At 40.3% G+C, this 22,180-nt stretch overlaps 2 protein-coding genes across 2 annotated transcripts; both read left to right on the top strand.

Annotated features, from left to right (window-relative positions):
- Positions 1–1,482: 1,482 nt before the first annotated feature.
- Positions 1,483–7,059, top strand: lta (lymphotoxin alpha (TNF superfamily, member 1)). Its single transcript, XM_087174224.1, has 5 exons — positions 1,483–1,967; positions 2,756–2,798; positions 2,944–2,976; positions 3,106–3,138; positions 5,821–7,059. The coding sequence occupies exons 1-5, from the start codon at positions 1,845–1,847 to the stop codon at positions 6,168–6,170; spliced, it is 582 nt and encodes a 193-aa protein (XP_087030350.1). The 5' UTR covers positions 1,483–1,844; the 3' UTR covers positions 6,171–7,059.
- Positions 7,060–19,888: 12,829 nt separating this feature from the next.
- On the top strand, positions 19,889–21,755 carry tnfb (tumor necrosis factor b (TNF superfamily, member 2)). The gene is made up of 4 exons (XM_023407136.2): positions 19,889–20,235; positions 20,336–20,390; positions 20,506–20,565; positions 20,852–21,755. Exons 1-4 carry the CDS (start codon positions 20,050–20,052, stop codon positions 21,313–21,315), a joined length of 765 nt encoding a protein of 254 aa, XP_023262904.1. The 5' UTR covers positions 19,889–20,049; the 3' UTR covers positions 21,316–21,755.
- Positions 21,756–22,180: the final 425 nt, after the last annotated feature.

A 22,180-nucleotide genomic window follows, 5' to 3' on the forward strand; every position in this document is an offset into this window, starting at 1 on the left:
TGCATTTTGGTTTCATTAATCGAATAAAAGTTTCACACCAGTCTGTATATGGTGCGTCTCAGTTTCGTACCATATGCAATGCACTCGTCGTCCTGAAGTAGAGCCACCTACACCACAGCCCCCCTCTTCCTTTCTGTCTAACCACATCTCTCTCTACGGAAGAAAAAAAAAGTCTTTCTGATCTTCATTACAAGCCAGTGTCAAAGGGAAAACCCTGTCAACCTGACCTGTCTCTCACAGAGAAGCATCAGATGAATTTGGACACTGAGAGTGCAACACAGACTGGGTAAGTCAAAACTTAGTGATGAATGTAGTTCCTCTCAAAGTTTTCTTTTACATTCATGTGATATGATTCATGTGGGGATACTAGAATTTCTTCTGTTATCATTGAGTGGGGTGTGGTTAAGGTTATTGCTGCTGTAAAATGCTATAATGTTGAAAGTCCAAGACAGGGGAGGACACTGGTATAAAAGAATGTGATTTTATTTATTTTATTTTTTTTTAACAACAATTTGTCACTCGAGCATATTTGTCAATTTACATAATGATACACTGATTAACTTGCTGCTAATCCTTTCACTTTTTAACTAACTGGAATGTAAAGCAGGAAAGGGCTTGGACCAGTAAACAAAGTATGCTCCTGGAAATTACCCCTCGACCACCTTAACGTTCTTGTTTAAAGGTTTAGGTTTTGACTGAAACCCTTCATGGTCATTGGCATTTTAGCCATAACTGGTTAGTTTCAGTCTATGTCATTGCAAATAAACAACCAAACCACGAAGTGTACACTGGCATCTGAAGGACCAAAAACACTCCCACTGAGGTAAAATCCCAGAGAGGCAGCGGCATGGTGGTTATGAGCTGAGGGTACATGTACCCATGATGCAATGTGTACCAGCAGCCACTCTGGGACATACAGTTAGCCCTACATGTATCTGTGCAGTGTGGTTTCATTATTCTTCTTTAGTCAAACTCTTAGTCAAAGTTTTTTTGTTATGTTTTGACTATTATTCCTCTGAGTCATGATAACATTTTATTTAGCAAATAGATCTTTGTACCTTTGGATTTCATTAGGACAAGCAACAGGAACAGACAGGTTTCTCTGTCTATCCTCCTTTGCCTTTTTAAAAATAAAAGTCCAAAGTTATCATCAGCAGAACTTAAAGTATCAAAACAGAAGAAGAAAACAATGAGTGGTGAAACTAGTTTTAACTACTTTACACACAGTTTGGAAATTTGGTCCAGTGGGTCTTAAAGTAGGGGTTGACCCCTCCAAAGGGTCACAAGTAAAATCTGAGAGGACAAAAAAAACAAAGCTCTGCTATACACATTTGCTTTTTTGGATAATTCAACATCTTTGGGCCTCAAACAGTAAGTTAAATGGAATGGAAATCTCAGAGGGTCGGGAACTACTGGTTTAACCTTTAATATTGTATTACATTTTATAGCCTTATCATATGTTTTATATGTAAAATATTAATCTGAAAAATTATTATTCCCTTTTTGCTGTCAGATAAATGTTGTGCAATAAAAGCATAATATTCTCGCCTGAAATGTAAAAGTATAAAAGTAGCATAAAATGGAAAATACTCAAGTTAAGTTCCTCAAAATTACACTTAAATACAGTACCTGAATAAATGTACTGTACCTAAACGCCACAGGGGTCATTGGAAAAGAAAAGGGTGAGTACAGTGTTATCATAACCGACAGGAACGATTCTCAAAAACAAGGACCAGGTTATAAAAAAGGTTCAAACTGGGAATTATACAATCTCAAACATCTAGAAAAAAACCAATATATGTAAGTGTGCGTGTTTGTGTGTGTGTGTGTGTGTGTTTGCCAGAATGGAGGGTCAGTCGAGGTCCTCTCATAAGTACCTGCTGCTGCAGGTGTGGTGTGGTCTCCTCACTGTGGCCATGGTGGTTATGGCTGCATTTCTCACTTCAGTCAAACCAAAGTCAGCTGAGGTCAGTACACCTGCTACACTGACATTCACATTCAGTGCTCAGGTAGCTGCTTGAAGTGCCATCTGTTTCCTATATAAATGTACTGACGTGACTGTACAGTTTAGTGACTCAATGACTGAATACTGAAGCAGTTGGTTTACTGTGTTAAACTGTTATTTCCCAAGTTATAAAAATGATATAAGTGTAAGAAGCTCCAGATTTATCTCTCGTCTCATCAAGTGAAGTTTGTTGCTGAAAATCAAGACTCCCAGTCAGTGCCTCTAGGTGGCAGCAATATCATGACCGACAGGATTTATCTGTGGTATGAGAGTCGTATCTGAGATAAGGATACGCACAGGTGCCTCAGTGTTACAATGCATGAACACTTAAGAGGTGGATACATTAACTGAACATGTGCACCATACAGTGCAACTCAAAACAAGCATCAGCACAAACTAAAAACTCTTTGCGACTCTTTGATACACAAGATTACTGTATGGGCATCACAAATGAGTATTTACTGCAGCGCTACTATAGAGCAGTAAGGATCCTTGTAGAAGTAGATGTTATATTTTCCAGAAAAGTTAAAGGAGTGATTCTTCTAGCTCATAAAATCCATCCAGTCCACAATGAATCGTCTAAAAATATGATATTTTGGAGATGCACTGGTTTTCACTGAAGGGACAAATGTAATTACAACTGTAGCTGCAGTCAGTGAGAAAGCAAAGTAACAGGGACGATGAAGATGATGATGATGGCACTGCAGATGATGACGCATGTGATGATAACAGTTTGTTTATCTTTTCAAGGACGGAGTCCCAACGCTGAAGCCAGACAATATCAGTTCAACAAGTACGTGAACTGGACGTCAAATTTTACTGCGTTTACATCAAACGATGCCTTTTAAAGAGCCAATGAGCATTTAAGTGAAGACCTAAAAATCATGTCACATTTCCATGAATGAAGGTGGATTTAACTCGATACTTTTCTCTTGTAGTCAACCCTTCTCTGGCTCCTATGAAGTTAGTAGGTGAGTAATAATCTACTTTTTTTTTTTTTTATTGCTAATATCTCAAGTTTACCATTTATAAAAGTTTACTACAAACTCACAAAGTAAAATGAAGTGTGAACATTTCCACTGTGGTTTCATGCTTTTCAGGATCTTCTCTCTCATACATCCAGCTAATCAAGTGTAAGTACACTTCCTCTTGTGATTAAGGGTCAGTTTTATTTTCATCACTTCTTCTTTTGTGGCAAATTGATGTGTTTGGATGATTATAAGCTTCTGTCATATATTAGAGTTTTAGTTAGTTGTATGGAGCATTTGTCTAAGTTACAACGTTGTGTTTTTGTTTTAGCTTGAGGGGAAAACGAAAACTACTTTAAAAATGTTAAATCTTTGGCTCTCAGTCTTGCATTTTTCAGTTGCATTGCTTGATTGTGGATTGTATGTGAAAACCTGAGTGAGCATTAATCACGACGAGCTATCGCCGACATCAGCAGAAACAGTTCCAGCTTTCTAAGCCATCAAGCATCAGTGTGAGGTGTTGCATTCAAAGAGCAAGGACGAGTTTCTGGAGTTGCTTTCTAGAGACAGAGATGACACTTTGTTACCTCCAGAGAAGTTTAAACTGACCAAAAACGTGTTTTGAGAACGGAGCCCGACTCTCACTTTTTCCTTTTTTTTTTTTCTGACTTCTTTTGCTTTCATTATGGCTGCACTGCATAAAAACCGGATGTTGAGTGCAACAAGCTCAAACAGGTTCTCTGGGAGCTGCTGACAGTCATTCTGAGAAACGTGGGAAGTCTGTAGATGACACAGAGGAAGACACAGCGGGGGGAGGGGACATGGGTGCCGCAACAAGTAAATAACAACAAAATAACACCTAAAATAAATTCCACAATTTTAAGTGTGAAACGAAACAGATGTCATTGGGTTTATTTAGGGTCCTGTCAAGATTCCCTGAAAACATATTTTCCCAATCAAATTCTTGCTACAAACTGTGGGGCAGTTTTTGTTACTTCTGTTTCTTATCTCCCTGTGGTTTAAAGTATTTGCAGTTGTGGACTTTTGTTGAGCTTTACCCGAGTTCACCAAGAGTTTCTGTTCGACAAACTCTAGAGAATAATGACTAAAGATGTTCCTCTCCAGACATGTTTTAAACAATGTAAAAAATACCCTGCTAAGATTAATATTTTGTTTAACATGGTTTTCTCATATAAAAACTGAAAACAAAAATGGAAAACTGGGGCTGTAAACACTTACTTCCTCATTGACAAATTCTGGATCAGGCCTTGTGCTAGCGCTCGGTTGACGAGTGAAAAAGCTGACAGTATCATGACGACTACAAGACGTATCCGAACGGTTAGCATAGCTATTTGTCTCTCTGACACAGAGTTAGTGGCTGTGCTAATGCAAACTCTTACTCACTGTACTAACAAGGTTTTTGTGACAGGCATATCAAGATAGTTAACGTTAGAGGAAACATCGGAGAGACTCAGCCAAATGTTTGTGCCTCAGTCAAACACAGACTCAGATGACGAGTCTGTTGTGCACCAAAAAGTGGCGACTAGCATACAGGACGGTTAGCGTTGTTAGCATCTCATATTTGTTTATGTTGCTTGTTAGCTTTCAAGCGGCAGTGGATGACACAGTGTTAGTGGTTGTGTTAAAGCAAACTCTCACTCTCTGTACTGGCAAGTTTTGGGGTTATTCTGCCCACCCCGGCCCTGCAACTTGACAGGATCGGTTCCTTAGGTTTGTGATGTATGAATCCCCGGCTGTCTGAATCTGTTTTTTGTGAGAGTGTCATTGGTTCCAAGGTGGAAATACGCCTCATGATACGTCTTGTTTTATATAAAAACACCGCCAACAGCAACAAGAGTACAGTATGTTTCTGCATGCACACACACTCAGTCTAGAGAGACACATTACAGCACTGTCATATTTCCAATTGCATGCACTCTGTTCCTCCCACCTCTCTACATTTTCCTGTGTGAAGTGGGTTCCTTAAACCACAACAAACCTGAAGCCGAGATATCATGTGGGCTGCGCCGACTTCAGGTGCAATTACAGCCCACGGCAGCAAACATCAGTTTTTCAGGGGATGCTTAGTCTGCCAAGAGAAAGGAAATTAGTCATTAACTGAAAGATCAACTTTGGCTTTGTGCAACTTATGTCTTTGTTGAACTTGTGAGTGTGAATGTTTCAAAGAGCCTAACAGTCCAAACCAGAAATGAAAGGAACATTACTGTTAATGTGTGTAATGTAAATTTATTTTTGCATTTCATTTAATTTCTTTGGGCTCTAATGACAAAAATCAGACATCAAAGCCTTTTTATTTTATTACTATAGATCTCTTCTCATGAGAAAACATTCAAGAAAAATGTGTAAAACTAAAACATTAATCATTTAAATACAGATAAATAAATCTGCATTGGTAAATCTGTGTGTTGGGCCACCAACACAAGTTTTTTGGGCAATCAATCTTTTCAATGTGGTTTTCTATAAACCGTTGGTGTCAATAATTTCCCTCTTCAGGCCAGATAAGAAGGAGCTGCACCGCCCACATTGATCAGAGAGATCTGTTAGTGATTAAATTAGGTTTTGTTTAATTATTACCAATATTATTAATATGACCCTGTATTCATCTGAATTTCTACTGTATTTTCATTGAAAATGTCTTGACAACAGTTTATAATCAGAAATGTAACAGCTTCACCATTAATGGATTAATGGACATGTGTATTGATCAGTAGAGACTGTTTTTGGGGGCAGGTGGGTATTGATTTACATCACGGTAAGTTTCATGGGTGAGTTGAGAATGTCTTTATATCTGAATGACTAAAGAAACGTTTGTCGGATCTCCTCCAGCTCTGGACAAGAGCTCTTGGGAAGTATCACCTGGGTGTCACTCCTGCTTCCTGTCCCTGCGTAACGACTCCATCCACTGCATGAAAAGCAGCCTCTACTTCATCTACGCCCAGGTCACCTTCGCCAATCTCCCAAGTAAAACACAGACCAGATCGGTGATCTTGAAAAGAAACCCCAGGGCTGGTAAAAGGATGAAGAAACTGGTTGAGGGGACCTTCCCAAACACAAGTGAAGTCTCTGTGTGGGTGGCCAAGATTGTCAAGCTCAACGAGGGAGACAGTATCAGCTTAGATCTCACAGATGAAGTTCTAAACGACAACACATTCTGGGGCGCCTATCAGCTCCATTAGCGCTGCAGGTCTTTGGATTTGTTACTATACAAGTGAGAATCATTTTTGATTGGACTGGTATGTTGTTAGTGCAGCTATACGTTTCAACAAATGCTGCTCATCACCTGTATTTGTTTTGGTTTTTTTTAGTATTTTGGACCAGATATTTAACAAAAATTTAAATCATACAGATTCTGTGATGATCAACAATTACTGAATCTTACTTTTGCATTGTAGTAAAACCTTTAAATCATCGTTGTGGCCAATGTGGAACACTAAAATGCTTTTGGATTTTGGACAAACATATCTTAACAAAGTCACATACTGTATCAGACCAGCCTTACAGTTTTCTACCTGCTGGAGTGAAACTGTGTGCCGTTTGGTGGTTTTTATTCTAACTGCATTTAAATGAATGTAAACTGAAAGTCGGGGGCATGAATGTGTTTTCTCACCGCTCTGCTTGTTTAACTTATGAAATGTGATATTATATTGGGATGGTTTGATTTCTGAGGGGGAAGTAAAAAAAGAAAAAAAGTACTCAATTCTTTGACTTGTTATTTGCACTGTGATCCACCCGCTGACCACACGGTGGCACCACCTTCCTGTCTTACATGAAAGAGTCTATGTTCTGTGAATCCACTGTGTATCTGTTACCCACTCACCATCATTGTCACAGATCACATTACAAAGCTTGGAAACACACCGATCAATTAAAAAAAGAAAAAAAACAAAAACAGTCATTCCACTGATGACTGAGAAACCTCATCAGAGTCATTCAACAAACATCTTTGCCAACACAAAAGGTGGTTCCACTCCTGTTACTGGCCTGAGGCTCATACTGTACACACATCTGTAATACAGCACAACTGCAGTTATGTTCAACTGGCCGTCTTGTTTTTGAACCAGCAGGAGCAACAGGTGCAAAACAGGAAGCCACAGATCTGTTGCAACATCAGTCACGCTGCTTCCCCTTTACAGCACATATCTCTTAACACATTCTCAACACACTCCTTGGAGGCAGTTCGGTTCCTGTTACACAATATGAGCTAACATTACTCTTAGACTCAATGTTGAGTGCATATAGCCAGTAGTAGATAATGTTGATGTGTACTATTCTGGCCATATGTCTGATTGTAACACTGGGGTCCTTCAACCAATTAAGCTGCTGATCTGTTGCCGTATCAAATGAACAATTTCTTGTATATTTATTGGATTGTAACCAACATGATTGTGATTCATTTGCTGAACTGAACGAGTCATCAATCCAGCGACATTAAGACTCTGTTGTGAAATGGTTCATAAGCCCTGCAGAAGCCAATTTAAGAGGTTTTCTTTTATGCAAGTAAATTGGTAAAATGCTCAAACATGTTTGTATTTCTGTACATGGGAAAACTGATTGAACAAGATTTATGCCACTGAAAAAAGAAAAAAGAATATATCCACTAGGGATCAGATCTTCCCTCTCAACTTTCATAATGTAAACAAAAAACATTTATAGGAGATTACATTATTGTTGATGTTGAAATCGTGACATCGTAGATCAGGTCATTTCTGAGGGTCCGCACAACCAACGAGCCCAAGCACATGTGAAGCAGCCATGATGCATTCAAAGGTTGAAATCAGGCATAAACAAGGACCAAGAGTCTGTGGCTCTGTGAGGCTGAACATGATAATGTTTAGCAGGTATAATGTTTAATATATTGACCAATTTAGCATGCTAACATTTGCTAATTAGTACTAACTCAAAGTACATCTGGGATTGATATGAACTTTGAGGGATAAACACTTTTACCAAATTTAATAGTCGTCTATCCAAGAGCTGTCGAGACATGTACTTACATATTAAAAACTGGCCTAATCACCTGTGCACTGATTATTTTACGGTGTTGGAAGGAACCTCAAACACCCACACTAAATCTGTGGAAGGTTTAAATGCTGGAAACTGCAGTGTGTGAAAAGATGTTGGGAAGATTAAATAGGAAAAATGATTACATCAATAAACAATGGGACAGCTTGAGTGTGTTTGTATCTAGAGGGAATATTCTGGTTCTGTAAAGAAACTGATTGATAGATTGATCTGATAGATTACATCTGTTACTGTCACTGTGTCCTAGTACCCATCACATTGCTATAGTCACATAACTATTGTTTTCTATTTATATTTTGAATATATATCATTGTTTGTCATTGTCTGTTGCACTACCTGCCTATTCATTTTTGTTTTTGTTTTTTCCTTTTCCACTGTTGTGTTCTTATTGCTATAAAAGTCAATAAAATTTAAAATATATTTAAAAAAAAAAGATAATTGGTTATTAGTAAATGATAATTAGATAATACATGGATGTATCATTTCAAAAAAATGATCCGACTGTCCAGTCTGTCCTCACTTTCCAGGATGTCTTCACTCTCTTGGCCTAAAACTCCAAGTGAACACAAAGACAGAAGTACATGAACACACAAACACACCCCCACACCAACACACACTCACGAAGCCGTTACACTTCATTTTCTGTAAGAGTGATTCATCCACTTTGCCAGAGACACTTTATAAATAGCATTGACTGGGCTTTGTTCAACAGGGCAAACGTTTCCTTTGTTTAAGGCCCGTAGCTGCCCTTCACCTTATTGTTATTCACACGACCTGTGGGGCCTCGGTCGGCAGCATGACATCACCTCCAACAGGTATCTCGGCTGCTGACTTCCTCACACATTCTCTCCAACACTTGATCCTTTGTTCTCTCCTGCCTTTGTAGTTGTTGTATGTAGTTATGTAATTCCTTTTGGCTTCTTAACTAAGCCAAAGAATCAAACATTAAAAGACACACAAGACAAAATAGCATATTAAGAAACAAGTTAAGGAACTCCTGGTGGTAATATGGGGGGGGGGGCATTAAGAATTCAATAAGGTAATGGCATGTGATGGTATAAGATAAAACATTTCTTCAGTTAATTCCTGGTTGTCGTCAGCATTCAGCAGCACTCTCTGGCGAAGGGAAATCCATTTAATTTTATTACAAGCTTCGTAAACAATGATGCTTCACATGCAGGCCATCTTTGCTGTGTAACAAATAATCACATTATCTGCAATAGTCTCTTTTTCCAGGCATTTTTTCAATAACAGTCACTTTATCTTTGTTCTTGTTCAAGTCTCCTTCCCGAGTTGAATCTTTAAAAGCCACAATATTTTCAGTTAAGCACTTTTAATTTATAGCAAAACACTCCACACTAAATGTAATGGTCGTCTATCCAAGAGCTGTCAAGACACGTAACGGAGACGCTTTTGTCAAACAACAAAATAAAATATACTTTTTAAAAGGAGCTGGAAGAAAAAATGAGTTCTGTTACATGAGTAAAAGTAGCAATACCTTAATAAAAAAATACTACTGTTCAAAGTAAAAGTAAGTAAAAGTACTCATTGTACCCTTGTCAGTGCAACTTATATTACTTTACTAAATTACTGACATATAAGCTGGTCAAGGTGGAGCTAACTGTAACTGCTTTATACACTGCTGGGCATTTTAATTTATAACACTATATTTTATAAGCTCATTATGTTTCGTATGTAAAATGATGTGCTTCAGTATTTGAGTTCATGTACTTGGCTTCATTCCACCACTGTATTTAAGTCTTTTTTTATACATATTTATAGTGTGTTTGCATTGAAACCCAAAGTGCCATTAAACTTTAATTCCTCACATAGATGCATGTGCAAGTCTTATTTAAATTAGTGTTATAGCAGCCAAGTCACATTACTACATAAAAAAGATAAGATAAGGTAAGAAACAAAGTCAAATTCTATACAAATAACTAAAAAAGACTAAAATTTGAGTTGATAAATGTCACTCCCTCTTCCTGCTTCATTCATGACACCAGTAGATGATATTGGCTTTGTTTTTAGTTAATGTAAAACAAAAAAGGGGGGAAACGTCTACCATCGCTTCCTCTTGCTCGTCACCTGACGTTAAGTCATGTTGATGTACCGTGGATATTTTCTGCTTTGTTTAATTGTAGCTTTAGTCACATGTGGGAGCTCATGTTGAATCAACTGTTCATCATGTGATAGCGTTAACTTGTGCCTGAGAGAAAATACTAATGGCTGCACTCGTGGCATCTTAGTAGTTGCTGAGTTTCCAGAGCGATGAAAGAAGAAGAAACGAACCACCGCTTCATTTTCAAAAAACAAAAAACAACAACCTTTGTTGCTTCATCGCTGTAAAAACCAAAAAGTAAAGGTCAAAGTGTGAAACCACAAAGGGCAACAGGCGTAGGAGGAATCGAGTGACAAACAAGAGATTGATGAAACGCAGGAATTGATGACCTAAAGATTAGAGAAGTGGACCCAGGACTGGAATGTGACATCTGATTCCCCAGCAAATGGGAAACCTGAAAACAAAGGTGTCTGTCACCCTAAAAAAATACTGTTGTTCTTATCAAGGCACTTTCCCTCTTACAGATTTCTGCTAAAAGGCAGACAGCAGATGTGAAACTATGGAAACTGAGTCTGCAGGCATGCAAATTAGAAAACTCTACTGTCACAGTACTGTATAACTTAGTCACCTCTCTTACTCATACTGACTCCATCTGACCAAATTCGAACTGAAACCGTCCCACATAGTCTGGACAGATTTTATCTGCAGTGATGTTTGTCTGCGTTTCATCATGATCCCACTGGTTTCAACTTGACTTAAAGCTGCTCTAATCAATATTATATATCAATAATTGATTACATGACTGAGTAACGTGAAAAGCATTGATTGTAACATCTCACCCAAACAGAATTTTCACATGTTCCCTCAGCTCTACAAGGCCTTTACCTTTTTGTAGTCTCAGGGATCCTGCCTGATTACATTTAGAGCTTCTGCTCATTTCAATTATAGTCAAATTCAAATATTCCCCATTTTTCTGTGAACTCCCTAGAACCCCCTGGACCACTGGGGGTCCCTGAACCTCAGGTTGAGAACCGCTGGTGTAGACAACTTCCCTGACACACAAACTAATCTATTGTTTTGTCTTTTTCACTTTCTCTTCTCCCTCTTCCTCCCTGCCATGATAACATCAATGAACAGTTTTCACTTCATACACATTTACTGCAGTTAGTGCAATACTTATTTCAACTGAAACAACTTATTATGATGCTTCATTACATTTTAATCATATACTTATAGTTAATACTTTTACTTTATTTTAAGTTAAACAGTTGGCAATATTTCCTTCAGGAGTTGGTGGAGATCAAATTAGAGCCAAAAGAAGAATGAATATTCAACTAACGTTGGTCAGGTATCCAGAAGCATCGATCTGAGTAAATGCTAATGGTGTTTCATGTCTGTCTCTGGATGTGTAAGTGTTTACTAAGACCTTCACCACAACAGCTTCATAATGTGACAGCATGTCAGAGAGGGTTGTGTTTACAGCTCTACGCTGCCGAAACAAATCACTTCATTCATTTTTAATGCACTCCACTGACCCACGTTTGTTCAAGGATCATTCTGTTTTATTACAGCATGAGTCTTAACTTAAGTTTTGGTCATTGTTTACATTAGTTGTGATAAAGTTGCACTCACCAAAACTGTAATCTGGGCACAGAGTGACATCACTAAACAATAAAAGTCCAATGAGGCAAGACAACCAGTCAAGTATTAAACAAGTCAACAGACTCATCTGACTATTTTCACCACTTTGTTTGGAGGTTAAAATGATGTTGGTATTAGTCACTGACTGAACAGTGAGACATGAGCAACCACAGCAAGCACAGCAGGAAGTCGTTCTGATGTCACTGATACAGTGTGTAAACATTGGTAGTCCCCCCCCCCCCTGGAGTCCAGGTTCATTTTGGTTCATTTTGGTTTTCTATACATTCATTTCTGTCTTTGTTTACCACCTTTTAAACTCTCCTTACTCCATGTGCATTGGTGCCCATTTATGTTTCAGTCAGAGCTAACCAGCTGAAGGTCCCACCCTCACGCCCAAAATAAACATCTGCAAAACACACACAACCTGAATCACTTGTTACTATGGTGATCTGGAAAAAGGTAGTGAATGTACAGCATCTCAGCGACGGTAATTAACAACGACGACAGTCAAAGTTACACACAGATGGAGATGATACACAACATGATGAAAGGAAACTAATATTCAGCGTCACCGAGATTATTTAATAATGAGGCGCACGTGAACATAAATCATAGACCAGGTGCACAATCCGACATGTGACACAGCACCACAAGCGGCCCCGCATTTACAGGCCAGACGAGTTATACAACAGAGAGAAAGCACAAGCATCAATCAGCACACAGGCCCACAACACTACTGAATATTCAGATTTGATTCGTTTTTACTCACCCATGATTTTATTTTTCCTTCATGAGGAACGTGTTGCTCCTTGCAGCCGTGCGCTGCAGCGGGATTCATCTGCGTTTACTTCCGGGTTCACCTGCACGGAAGCCGTCGGTCCGGAGCGTTGGCCCTGAGCTGCAGAAGCCGCTTCTACAGACGCTTTCCACGGCTGCTGGTCGTGTGTTGTTGGTGGAAGCGGGACGCTCATGTCTCCAGCTGTGCTGCAAGCCTCACAAAAACACCTGGTTTTGTTTTGGTTTTTTCTGTGTTGCCATCCCAGGGAATTTTATTTTCCAGCTGGCTTGAAAAGTCGCTTCTTCTGCTCTTGCTGCTCGCGTGGTGTTTTTGGTTTTCTGATCCATTTTGCTGAAGCAAAGTCTCTTCAGTTAAAGCAAGTTTGTGGCCAGCCTTGACCTACATTGGCGCTTCGTTTGACCCCGCTACGCCGTGCACGCGGGTCAGGTGGAGTGTGGTAAAGGATCGATTGGATCAATCGGATGGGCGCCCTGTGATTGGTGGTGACAGGTGAGGGGCAGGGTGACAGCCAGGGCCCCTTACAGCCAGGGCCCCTGACAGCCGGGGCCCCTGACAGCCGGGGCCCCTGACAGCCGGGGCCCCTGACAGCCAGGGCTGTCCCCCTGATTTTATTTCAATATGTTTTTCACATTTTTCATTGGCAGTCTGCTGTATGTCTGTCTGGAAATGTGAATAAACTTAAAATGATCATGGTCTGCAAACATAAATAAGATAATGTGTGAAAAAATCATATCAGCACTTTCAATTGGTCAGGTGGAGTGTGGTAAAGGATCGATTGGATCAATCGGATGGGCGCCCTGTGATTGGTGGTGACAGGTGAGGGGCAGGGTGACAGCCGGGGCCCCTGACAGCCAGGGCCCCTGACAGCCGGGGCCCCTGACAGCCGGGGCCCCTTACAGCCGGGGCCCCTGACAGCCGGGGCCCCTGACAGCCGGGGCCCCTTACAGCCAGGGCCCCTGACAGCCGGGGCCCCTGACAGCCGGGGCCCCTTACAGCCAGGGCCCCTGACAGCCAGGGCCCCTGACAGCCGGGGCCCCTGACAGCCGGGGCCCCTTACAGCCAGGGCCCCTGACAGCCGGGGCCCCTTACAGCCAGGGCCCCTTACAGCCAGGGCCCCTGACAGCCGGGGCCCCTTACAGCCAGGGCCCCTGACAGCCGGGGCCCCTGACAGCCAGGGCCCCTTACAGCCAGGGCCCCAGCCCCTGAAGGGCTCCACTGACAGCGAAGCAAATCACAGCAGCTTCTCTCTGCTGCTGATGCAACCTCTCACCAATCTGCACTTTGTTATCAAATCAATTTGGCCCTTTTATAGCTTTAGCACGTGGATGCTCGGCATTTCAGCTTATGTATGTATGAGTCTGACTATTTTTTCTTTTTATGTATAAAGCTGCCAGGAACGAAAAATAGAAGAAGAAGAAAAGATACAGAAACCTATAAAAATTTACAACCCTCTAGTGACAATCCTTCAAAAATATTACCAATATCAATACAACACAAAAATCACAGATATAAAACTATAATGCAGTCTGTTTACATGTAAAGTGATTTTATTTCAACATGTTTTTCACATTTTTCATTGGCAGTCTGCTGTATGTCTGTCTGGAAATGTGAATAAACTTAAAATGATCATGGTCTGCAAACATAAATAAGATAATGTGTGAAAAAATCATATCAGCACTTTCAATTGGTTTTGTTACATGATATAAATAAATATAAATCAAGCGTTGTTACTATGAATAATAAAACATGCTCATTGTGTTCACTGATGAGTAGACAGACCTCAAAGGGTTAAACCTTACACCATCTGATTTCTATTCAGTGATGTTTCTATATTGGCTGATCTCAGAGGCTCAGTGTTATTATGAATGATGAGAATGACGACCAAAACTACAAGAAAAAGACCCAAATTGTAATAAATAGGAACTGTCCTTTGAAAGTTCAGAGGACCACTGTCTGGTTTTTGATGTATCGTAAATGCTGTTGCGTGTTTGCTGTAAAATGTGCTGGAAAACTGTCTAGACTGAGACAAGGAACTATACAAAACCTAACGACACAACCAATGTGGAAGTTCAACTTCCCCCGCAACAGGCTGTGTTCAAAATGTGATATTTACGCCTTTACACATTTATATGTTTCTTAATGTGTGATATCTGTCTGCATTTATAACTTACAGAAATATAATATTTGAGATATATGTCCCTAGATCAAGAGTGCTGTTGCTGTATATTGGAGAAGATTCATTGACACAATGTATTCCCTGTATGAGAGTTTACCCCGGACTTAACCATCACGTCTGAAGCCCCAACCCTTACCCTGGCCCTAACCTAAACTTTAGCCCTAACTATAACCCTAAAACCAAGTCTTTTAAAGGTCTGTCAGAAAGTGAGGACCGGCCAAAATGTCCTCACTTTGTTGAGAAAATACTATTTTGGTCCTCACTATGTGGCATATACATGTACACACACACACACACATATATATATATTCATATATTATTTTCCTGGAGACTTACCTTAACCTTAAAACATGCCTTCACCTTAAAATGAAAAGAGTTTAATTATGTGGACTTGTTTCTTGTCGTCATGAGGAACACACGTCCCCGTAATGTGGCTGTGTAGACAGATTTAGGTCGCCACAACATGTGTAATATGAACCACACATACTGTACATACAGTGACTTTCTAACTTCCTCTACCTGTTGTAATACTTACCTCATTAACCTCAAGCATTATCTCTGACCAAATCCAACAAATGTATTTCTTATCATTTAGTTAAATTGATTTCTTGTAAACATGCACCCTGAGTTTGGTATCAGCTAATTTCATGGTAATGACTAAACGACAATGTAAAATCCCAGATTCACATAAACACCGAATCTAATCTATTGGTTTCCAAATAATATCATGGCAGACTGAATAGGAAATTGAGGAGGTGAAACCCCTAATGGTACAGTAGGCAAAGTGGAACTTCTTGGCATTGGGTGAGATTTGTAGGCCGCCAGACTATACAGTCTGGCGGCAGCGGAAGCCACCTTGCATTTGTGGTTAAGCCTCATTTTGGCCTAGTTTATACTCTTACACATCATCAGCTCCCTCTGAGCCCACACATGGCAACACAGATGAAGGGATGATGAGAAGGAAACCAAAATCTTGTGATGTGGATTTTTTGATTCTTCAAGAACTTGCACCTGTGATCGTGTCACCAGCCAAATATGAAAATGGAGCTCGTCACATAAACATGACATCTTGTTTGCCTACTTCCTCCACTTCCTCCCTCCTTGCTCGCCCACCCTCCTGCTCGCCCTTCTTCCTCCCATCCTCTCCTTCCTGCCCCTGCGGTAATCTTTGTCTGCATCGTGGCTGAGCTCAACTGCGTGATGACCGCACAATCCTGGGATTTCATGACGCAATCCCTGAGCAAAATCAGCAAAGAACAAAAGAGGGCTTTTTCAAAGTGCTCCAGATATCGCAGGGGGGAGTTACATGTAGGGAATATGTCACCATACGATTAGGAGGGGACTGATAAAGATTCAGACACACAGAGAAGGGAAAAGGGCACGTAGATATGAATGTTCAAACTGGGGAGGTTTAGTTTCCAGGGTTATAATCCCCCCACTTCATGAAAAGAGGCATTTGTCTCCTGGAGGAATCCAGGGGGAGTTTGTGAGTTACATATTACAGATGACCTCTGACTGGGAAAGTGAATGTTTTTTTTTTTCAGCTTGGAAAGGTTCAACGGATTGTACAGCATAATAAGTTTCCTCAGTTTCTCTAATTTTCTGGTGAGGGTTTCCCCATTATCCCTCAAGTTTTCCCTTCAAATATCCTTTTCTATGTCCAATCATAAGACCAGCAGCCTCCTTTTTAGAGCAGCTTTAAGTTATTGTTTCTTTGCAGGCAGAAAGCAGAATTTCATAGAGATAAATAGTAGATCTGTTCTTAAAACAACTTGTGTTATCAGTCCTTCTTACTACAGATATATTCTCCCAATATGGTCATCTCTGCATGTTTTGCATTTATGTGCCTGCACTATTTCCACTATCATCACTGCTGTGGGTTATGGAGTTGTATATCTTTAATGTGAGTTCTGATGAATTAGTTAGTTCTGATTCCCCATTTTACTGTAACATATTTGGAGAAAGAATGTCTTTATGGATCTGAAAATCCCGTCACGACTGGAGACGAAGCCCATATATGAGCTTCCTGCACAGTCTGAGCACACCGGATATGATAACCAAGAACTTAACGAGATGAATCTTCTTATGAATAATCAGGAGGTGGTGGGTGAGTGAGCAGGAGGAACTGTAAAGAAGCAATGTGTATATTTGTTTGTGTGTGTGCGTGTGTGTGTGTGACATGTGGGCGCATATGATGATGGTGACTATGATATCATCCTGCAGCATCTTGCGGTCGGTTTGTATTTGCATGCTGGAACGAAACAGTCATGGTCGGACCAGGAGGTGCGATTTCAACTCTGATTTCATAGACAACAACACACACACTTACACACTTGTTATTATTCAGCGTCGCAGCACTGGAGTCCTGACAGGTTTCACTCAGAGCCACGCTGCAGGGGCAGGCCCACAGGGGATGGCCAGGGGAGCGGTAGGTAGTCGGCCTATCAGTAACATGAATCAATTAGTGAACAGGCTCACAAAATGACCACAAAAAGACTTTTACAATATGAGTCACAAAGATACAAAAAGCCAAACCAACCACAAAGAAGAAAAGAACCACAAAGATGAAAAAAATGACCAGACTGAAGCAAAGAATTAACACAAACTGTCAGAGAAATTACCACAAAGAGACAAAAACCGTGTCAAAGAGGAACTAAACAACCACTAAGGGATTAAAAATGACCTTAAAGAGACAAAACACAACCATTAACAGACAAACAATGACCGAAGACAAGAACAAAAAGACAAAAAAGAGACAAAAAAGAGACAAAAAAGAAAACAAATTTCCAGCAAAGGACAAAAAATGATCACAAAAAGGAATAAAATGACTACAAAGAGACACAAAATGTTCAGCATTCATTTCTCGTTGTGAATAAATGATAAATATGTAATTATTAATAATGTACAGTGTATTATTTCCAGGAACTGGGGCTTTAAATGTGAGTCCTAACACTTTCACAAGTCTTATCACCCTCCCTCGGGGCCCTGAGCAGAGAAACTAGTACTATATAAGGGAAACTTAATATGAAACAAATTCATAAGTGTTGCTAAAAAAACTCTGCCACAAGAAAAGGGAACCTAGCGGGGGGAGCATTTCAAGCATGTGTGATAAAAAGCCCGGACTTAAACGTCCTGTCTCAAACACAAAAGGTCAGGTGAGAAAGTGAATTGGGGAAACTGAGGTTGAGAAAATGATCAACAAGCAGAAGTGTAAAAACCTGTTTGTCAAGCGGTTTGAACGGAGTTGCATCACGTCCCAGTTCTGAAACAGAAAGACGAGCGCTGCCAAGTTTTTCTTTCACATGGATTTCTCTTTTGAGACCGAACGAGATTCCAAGACTAAATTGTGCCTCAAATTAAATTCACTATGTCGTAAGGAAAAGGAAAGTGTGAGAAAAATCCACAGCTTGTTGCTCCTGAGGCCCTTTCGAGATAGTCACGATAAATTAGTGTTTAACTGAGACTTTTATTGATATTTTACTTCTTATAACTTATTACTTCTGCTTGCATCTGATCACATGTTGCTGTTTGTCACTGTATGTCTTGTGTTTTCAGGAATCTTGTTGTATTATCCTAAATCTTTACTTTATGTAGGTGTAAATATTTTCATTCAGATCTCTGATGAAAACTAGATCTTAATCTCAGCAGGATTTAACATGAATTAAAATTAAGGTTACGTGTAAATAAGATAATATGTTGCACGCCATGTGTAAAGCACATGACTGTCACTGTATTTACAGTTTAGGTATTTGTCAGTTCATCTCTACTGAATTCTTCTCCTGCTGTAAAGTTAATGATTAAAATGGCTGCAGCACTTTGTTTAACCACCCTGTTTATTTAGCATTTACAGGTTTATGACACTATAATGTAGTTGTGAGCAGATAAGCAGCGTTTGTTAATGCAGCGGTCAACATCTATAACTCCTCCAGTGTGGAAGGGAAATAGTAAAAATAGTAAAAACGCTATTCTAATAATATGAAATATGACTTCATACGCAAATGATATATATATACATATCTTGAATTTCCATATATGACTCATGTATATATATATATATAGAATAAAAGAACATATGTAAACATTTTTATATCAAAATTAAAACAATTTCATACATTGACATGAATGTCTAGCCCCTACAAATATGTATGATGATGTGTGTATGTTTATATTGTACACATATGTTATTTATATATACAGTATATCCATCTTAAAGCCTGTCAATATATGTTGATATTATATAAGTTACAGCAGGGTCCAAAAGTCGGAGACTGCTTTCCCAGAATGGGAAGATAGACGTGTTTAAAAGGAAAACATATATAAGCATATAGAATTTTTATATGTATGTGTTTAAAGAAACTTACATAAATATATATTATTAACATATATGCTCACAACATGTTAAAATTAAGCATATAGATATTCTTAATATATGTACTTACACATACAGTATCTTGCTGTGGGTATTTCATATATGTTATAAACTTATATCTTCATATATTCAGAGGATATACAGTGACAATCATATAAGTGACACATATGGCAACAGCACTCTTGATATATATCACATATATGTCATAAATTAAATTTCTCTAAGTTATAATTGCTGACAAATGTTGCAAATGTATAAATGCTTATATCTGCTTGTGTGTGCGAGTGTGTGAGTGTGTGTGTGTGTAAAGTGTTACCAAAATAGCCGATGAACAGGTTGATTGTTTCTGTGATCTCACATTTTTGTGGCGTTTCAGAACATCTGGTCTGATGTGACCTCAAAATGTCGGTGAGACTGAAGTGAAGTGTAAACCTCAGCAGTTACATTCTGTGGGTGGCTCGAGCCAGTAATTAATTCAGTGTGTGTATATGTGTGTTTATGACTTTGCGTCTGCCGGTATTTGTGTTTGTGCATGAATTTCACTGCGTGTGCATGCGTGTGTGTGCGTGTGTGTGCGTGTGTGTGTCTGTGTTTGTGTGTGTGTGTTATGACACTGTAATTTTTTTAAAAACCCAAAAGCAGCCACCAAAAACTATCCCTTCATGACCGCGACTCTCGTTGGTTTCCTTACTTCACTGAAACTCCACTAAAAATTCTGTGACTTCTCTTTCCCTCTCGGCCGCGGCTCTTTTCTCTCCACGGCCCGGGTTGCTCTGCTGCAGCCTCCTGTCTCCGCTTACAGAGTGACATCACTGGAGTTTCCCTTCTGCTGAAGCAGCTGCCACAGCATAAATACTACAAGCTCTCCGGCATAAGTTCACTCTAACACAATAGCAACACAAAGAGAGAAGTATCGCCGCAGAGCACTGGAGGCACCTGAAACACAGACACAGCATTCAAGCCAAGCGTTCAGAGTTGTGCACAGTATGGTGGACTACACAACCGCACCGAGCCACGTGGAGTTGGCACTCGAGGACAGGACGGTGATTTTGGTAGAAAAGAAGTCATCTACAGAGTGGATATGGAAGGTGTTGGGGGCTCTTCTCATTGTGGCCCTTTGTTTGGGAGGTGTCCTGCTGTTTGCTTGGCACTGGAATGGGCCAGAAATGATGGTAAGAAGAAGCTCTGTCTCTGAATTTGATGATAAAAAAAAAGAAAAAAGAGAAAATGTATATGCATCTCTAATCAATCTGTTTCTCCCCTCCAATCCAGATACAGTCAGGACAAACAGAAGCACTAATCGAGACGGACTCTGGTGAGAAAACAGGTGATTATACACGTGGTTGATCACCTTTAAAAAACTTCTGAGAGGCTGTGTGGGATATATTAAAGTCTTTGCGGGTTTTTTTGAGACAAGCTCACATTTGTCCTCCTGTGTTCAGATCCCCACTACACGCTGAAGCGAATCAGCAGCAAAGCCAAGGCAGCCATCCATTTAGAAGGTGAGTCACAGCCTACCTTGAGTTGGTTCTCAGCAAACAAAGGGCTCATGATCTTGGCTTTCAAAAGAGCTTTTCAGACTCTGTCTTCCACGTGTGGGATTTCTGTTGCTCCCTTACAGAGGTGTGTTAGCCAGGAGCTCCATAAGGAAGTTGTTGCATTAGTTATTCATTGCTTTTCATTCCATTTTCTTAACGAAATACCTGTTTATCATTCGCTCCTGTGTTTTAAACCCTGGTGAGAAGAACTCCAGTAACGGTGCTTCTTCTTCTTCTTCTCTGTTTCCAGGTAGCTACGATGACGAGGACAAGAGCTCGAAAGCGGCGCTGGAGTGGAAGAACGGTCAGGGCCAGGCGTTCGCTCAGGGCGGCTTCCTGCTGGCCGACAACCAGATCGTCATCCCGCGAACCGGCCTCTACTTCGTCTACAGCCAGGCGTCGTTCAGAGTCTCCTGCAGCGATGGCGAGGAGGACGAGGCGGGAAAACGCTTCATGCCTCTCAGCCACAGGATCTGGCGGTACTCAGACTCCTTGGGCGGCAAAGCGTCTCTGATGAGCGCGGTGAGGTCGGCGTGCCAAACCACCGCCCAGGAGGAGGACAGTTACAGGGACGGACGGAACTGGTACAACGCCATTTATCTGGGTGCAGTGTTTCAGCTGAATAAAGGAGACAAACTGTGGACGGAAACCAACCAGCTATCAGAGCTGGACACCGACGAGGGCAAGACTTTCTTTGGTGTGTTTGCACTTTAAATGAAACGACTCTTTGTTCTGATACTAATGGAGAAGACACACAGATCCCCACAGTGCCAATACTGTTGGCTTGTTTTAACATTAGCATTTTGTTTTATTTTTTTAATCACTATTCATCTTCATGGTGACATAGAAATGTTTAAATCTCAATGGAGATAAAAGTTGTGTTGATTTCTAAAAATGTTTTATGAACTGTAACAGTTTGCAACATTACTTGTATTTCAGGCACTTTTTGTACATTATTTATGCTGACCTGAGATTGTAGGAGGCTAGACTTTCTCTGCTGTACCAGATGACGCCACAGCTCTTCACTGCAGAGCTGAGGTTCAACGATTATGTACATAACTATTATCTCCTACTATTGCAACCTGTACGTATTTATTTGTATTTATTTATATTTAAAATGTTGAGATTAGGTGATTAAAGATTATATTTATGTACTTTCTATGCACTTAAACTTGATTAAAAAGCAAAAAGAACAACAACAACAACCAAATCAAAATATTGTGTCACTACAAAGGAGGAATATGGTTTCATAGCTGAAATACCAAAGCGAAAGTTGTAGCTGAGTCGGCAAACAGCCCCAACCAGCCCGGGCAGCAGCTCTCTCACACTCACACACACACACACGCACACGCACACGCACACACACACACACACACTACAGCAGACTTGTATCTATTATTTGGCAAAGAGCTGCAATGAAATTCCTCCACCGCCAGCAAATACTTCCTTTGTTAGGTCAGACAAGACGAGGGGAATTTCCTACTTTTCTTGAGTCGGACTGAGTGCTGTGTCAGGTGGAGGCCCACAGAAGCCTCAGCCCAGAGCGGGTTTTTCCCACTGACACCCCCCCACCCCCACC

Source organism: Seriola lalandi, unplaced genomic scaffold (assembly GCF_002814215.2).
Source record: "Seriola lalandi dorsalis isolate HSWRI2012SDOR001 ecotype SW California unplaced genomic scaffold, Sedor1 jcf7180002054330, whole genome shotgun sequence".
Taxonomy (NCBI): Eukaryota; Metazoa; Chordata; class Actinopteri; order Carangiformes; family Carangidae; genus Seriola; species Seriola lalandi.

What these genes read in the sequence shown, in the direction of transcription:
- tnfb (XM_023407136.2), top strand. Translation starts at nt 20,050, where the DNA reads ATGGTGGACTACACAACCGCACCGAGCCACGTGGAGTTGGCACTCGAG. An exon ending in GGAATGGGCCAGAAATGATG is followed by an intron (nt 20,236 to 20,335) that starts GTAAGAAGAAGC and finishes CCTCCAATCCAG; the next exon opens with ATACAGTCAGGACAAACAGA. An exon ending in GGCAGCCATCCATTTAGAAG is followed by an intron (nt 20,566 to 20,851) that starts GTGAGTCACAGC and finishes CTCTGTTTCCAG; the next exon opens with GTAGCTACGATGACGAGGAC.
- lta (XM_087174224.1), top strand. Translation starts at nt 1,845, where the DNA reads ATGGAGGGTCAGTCGAGGTCCTCTCATAAGTACCTGCTGCTGCAGGTG. An exon ending in AGACAATATCAGTTCAACAA is followed by an intron (nt 2,799 to 2,943) that starts GTACGTGAACTG and finishes TTTCTCTTGTAG; the next exon opens with TCAACCCTTCTCTGGCTCCT. An exon ending in ATACATCCAGCTAATCAAGT is followed by an intron (nt 3,139 to 5,820) that starts GTAAGTACACTT and finishes GATCTCCTCCAG; the next exon opens with CTCTGGACAAGAGCTCTTGG.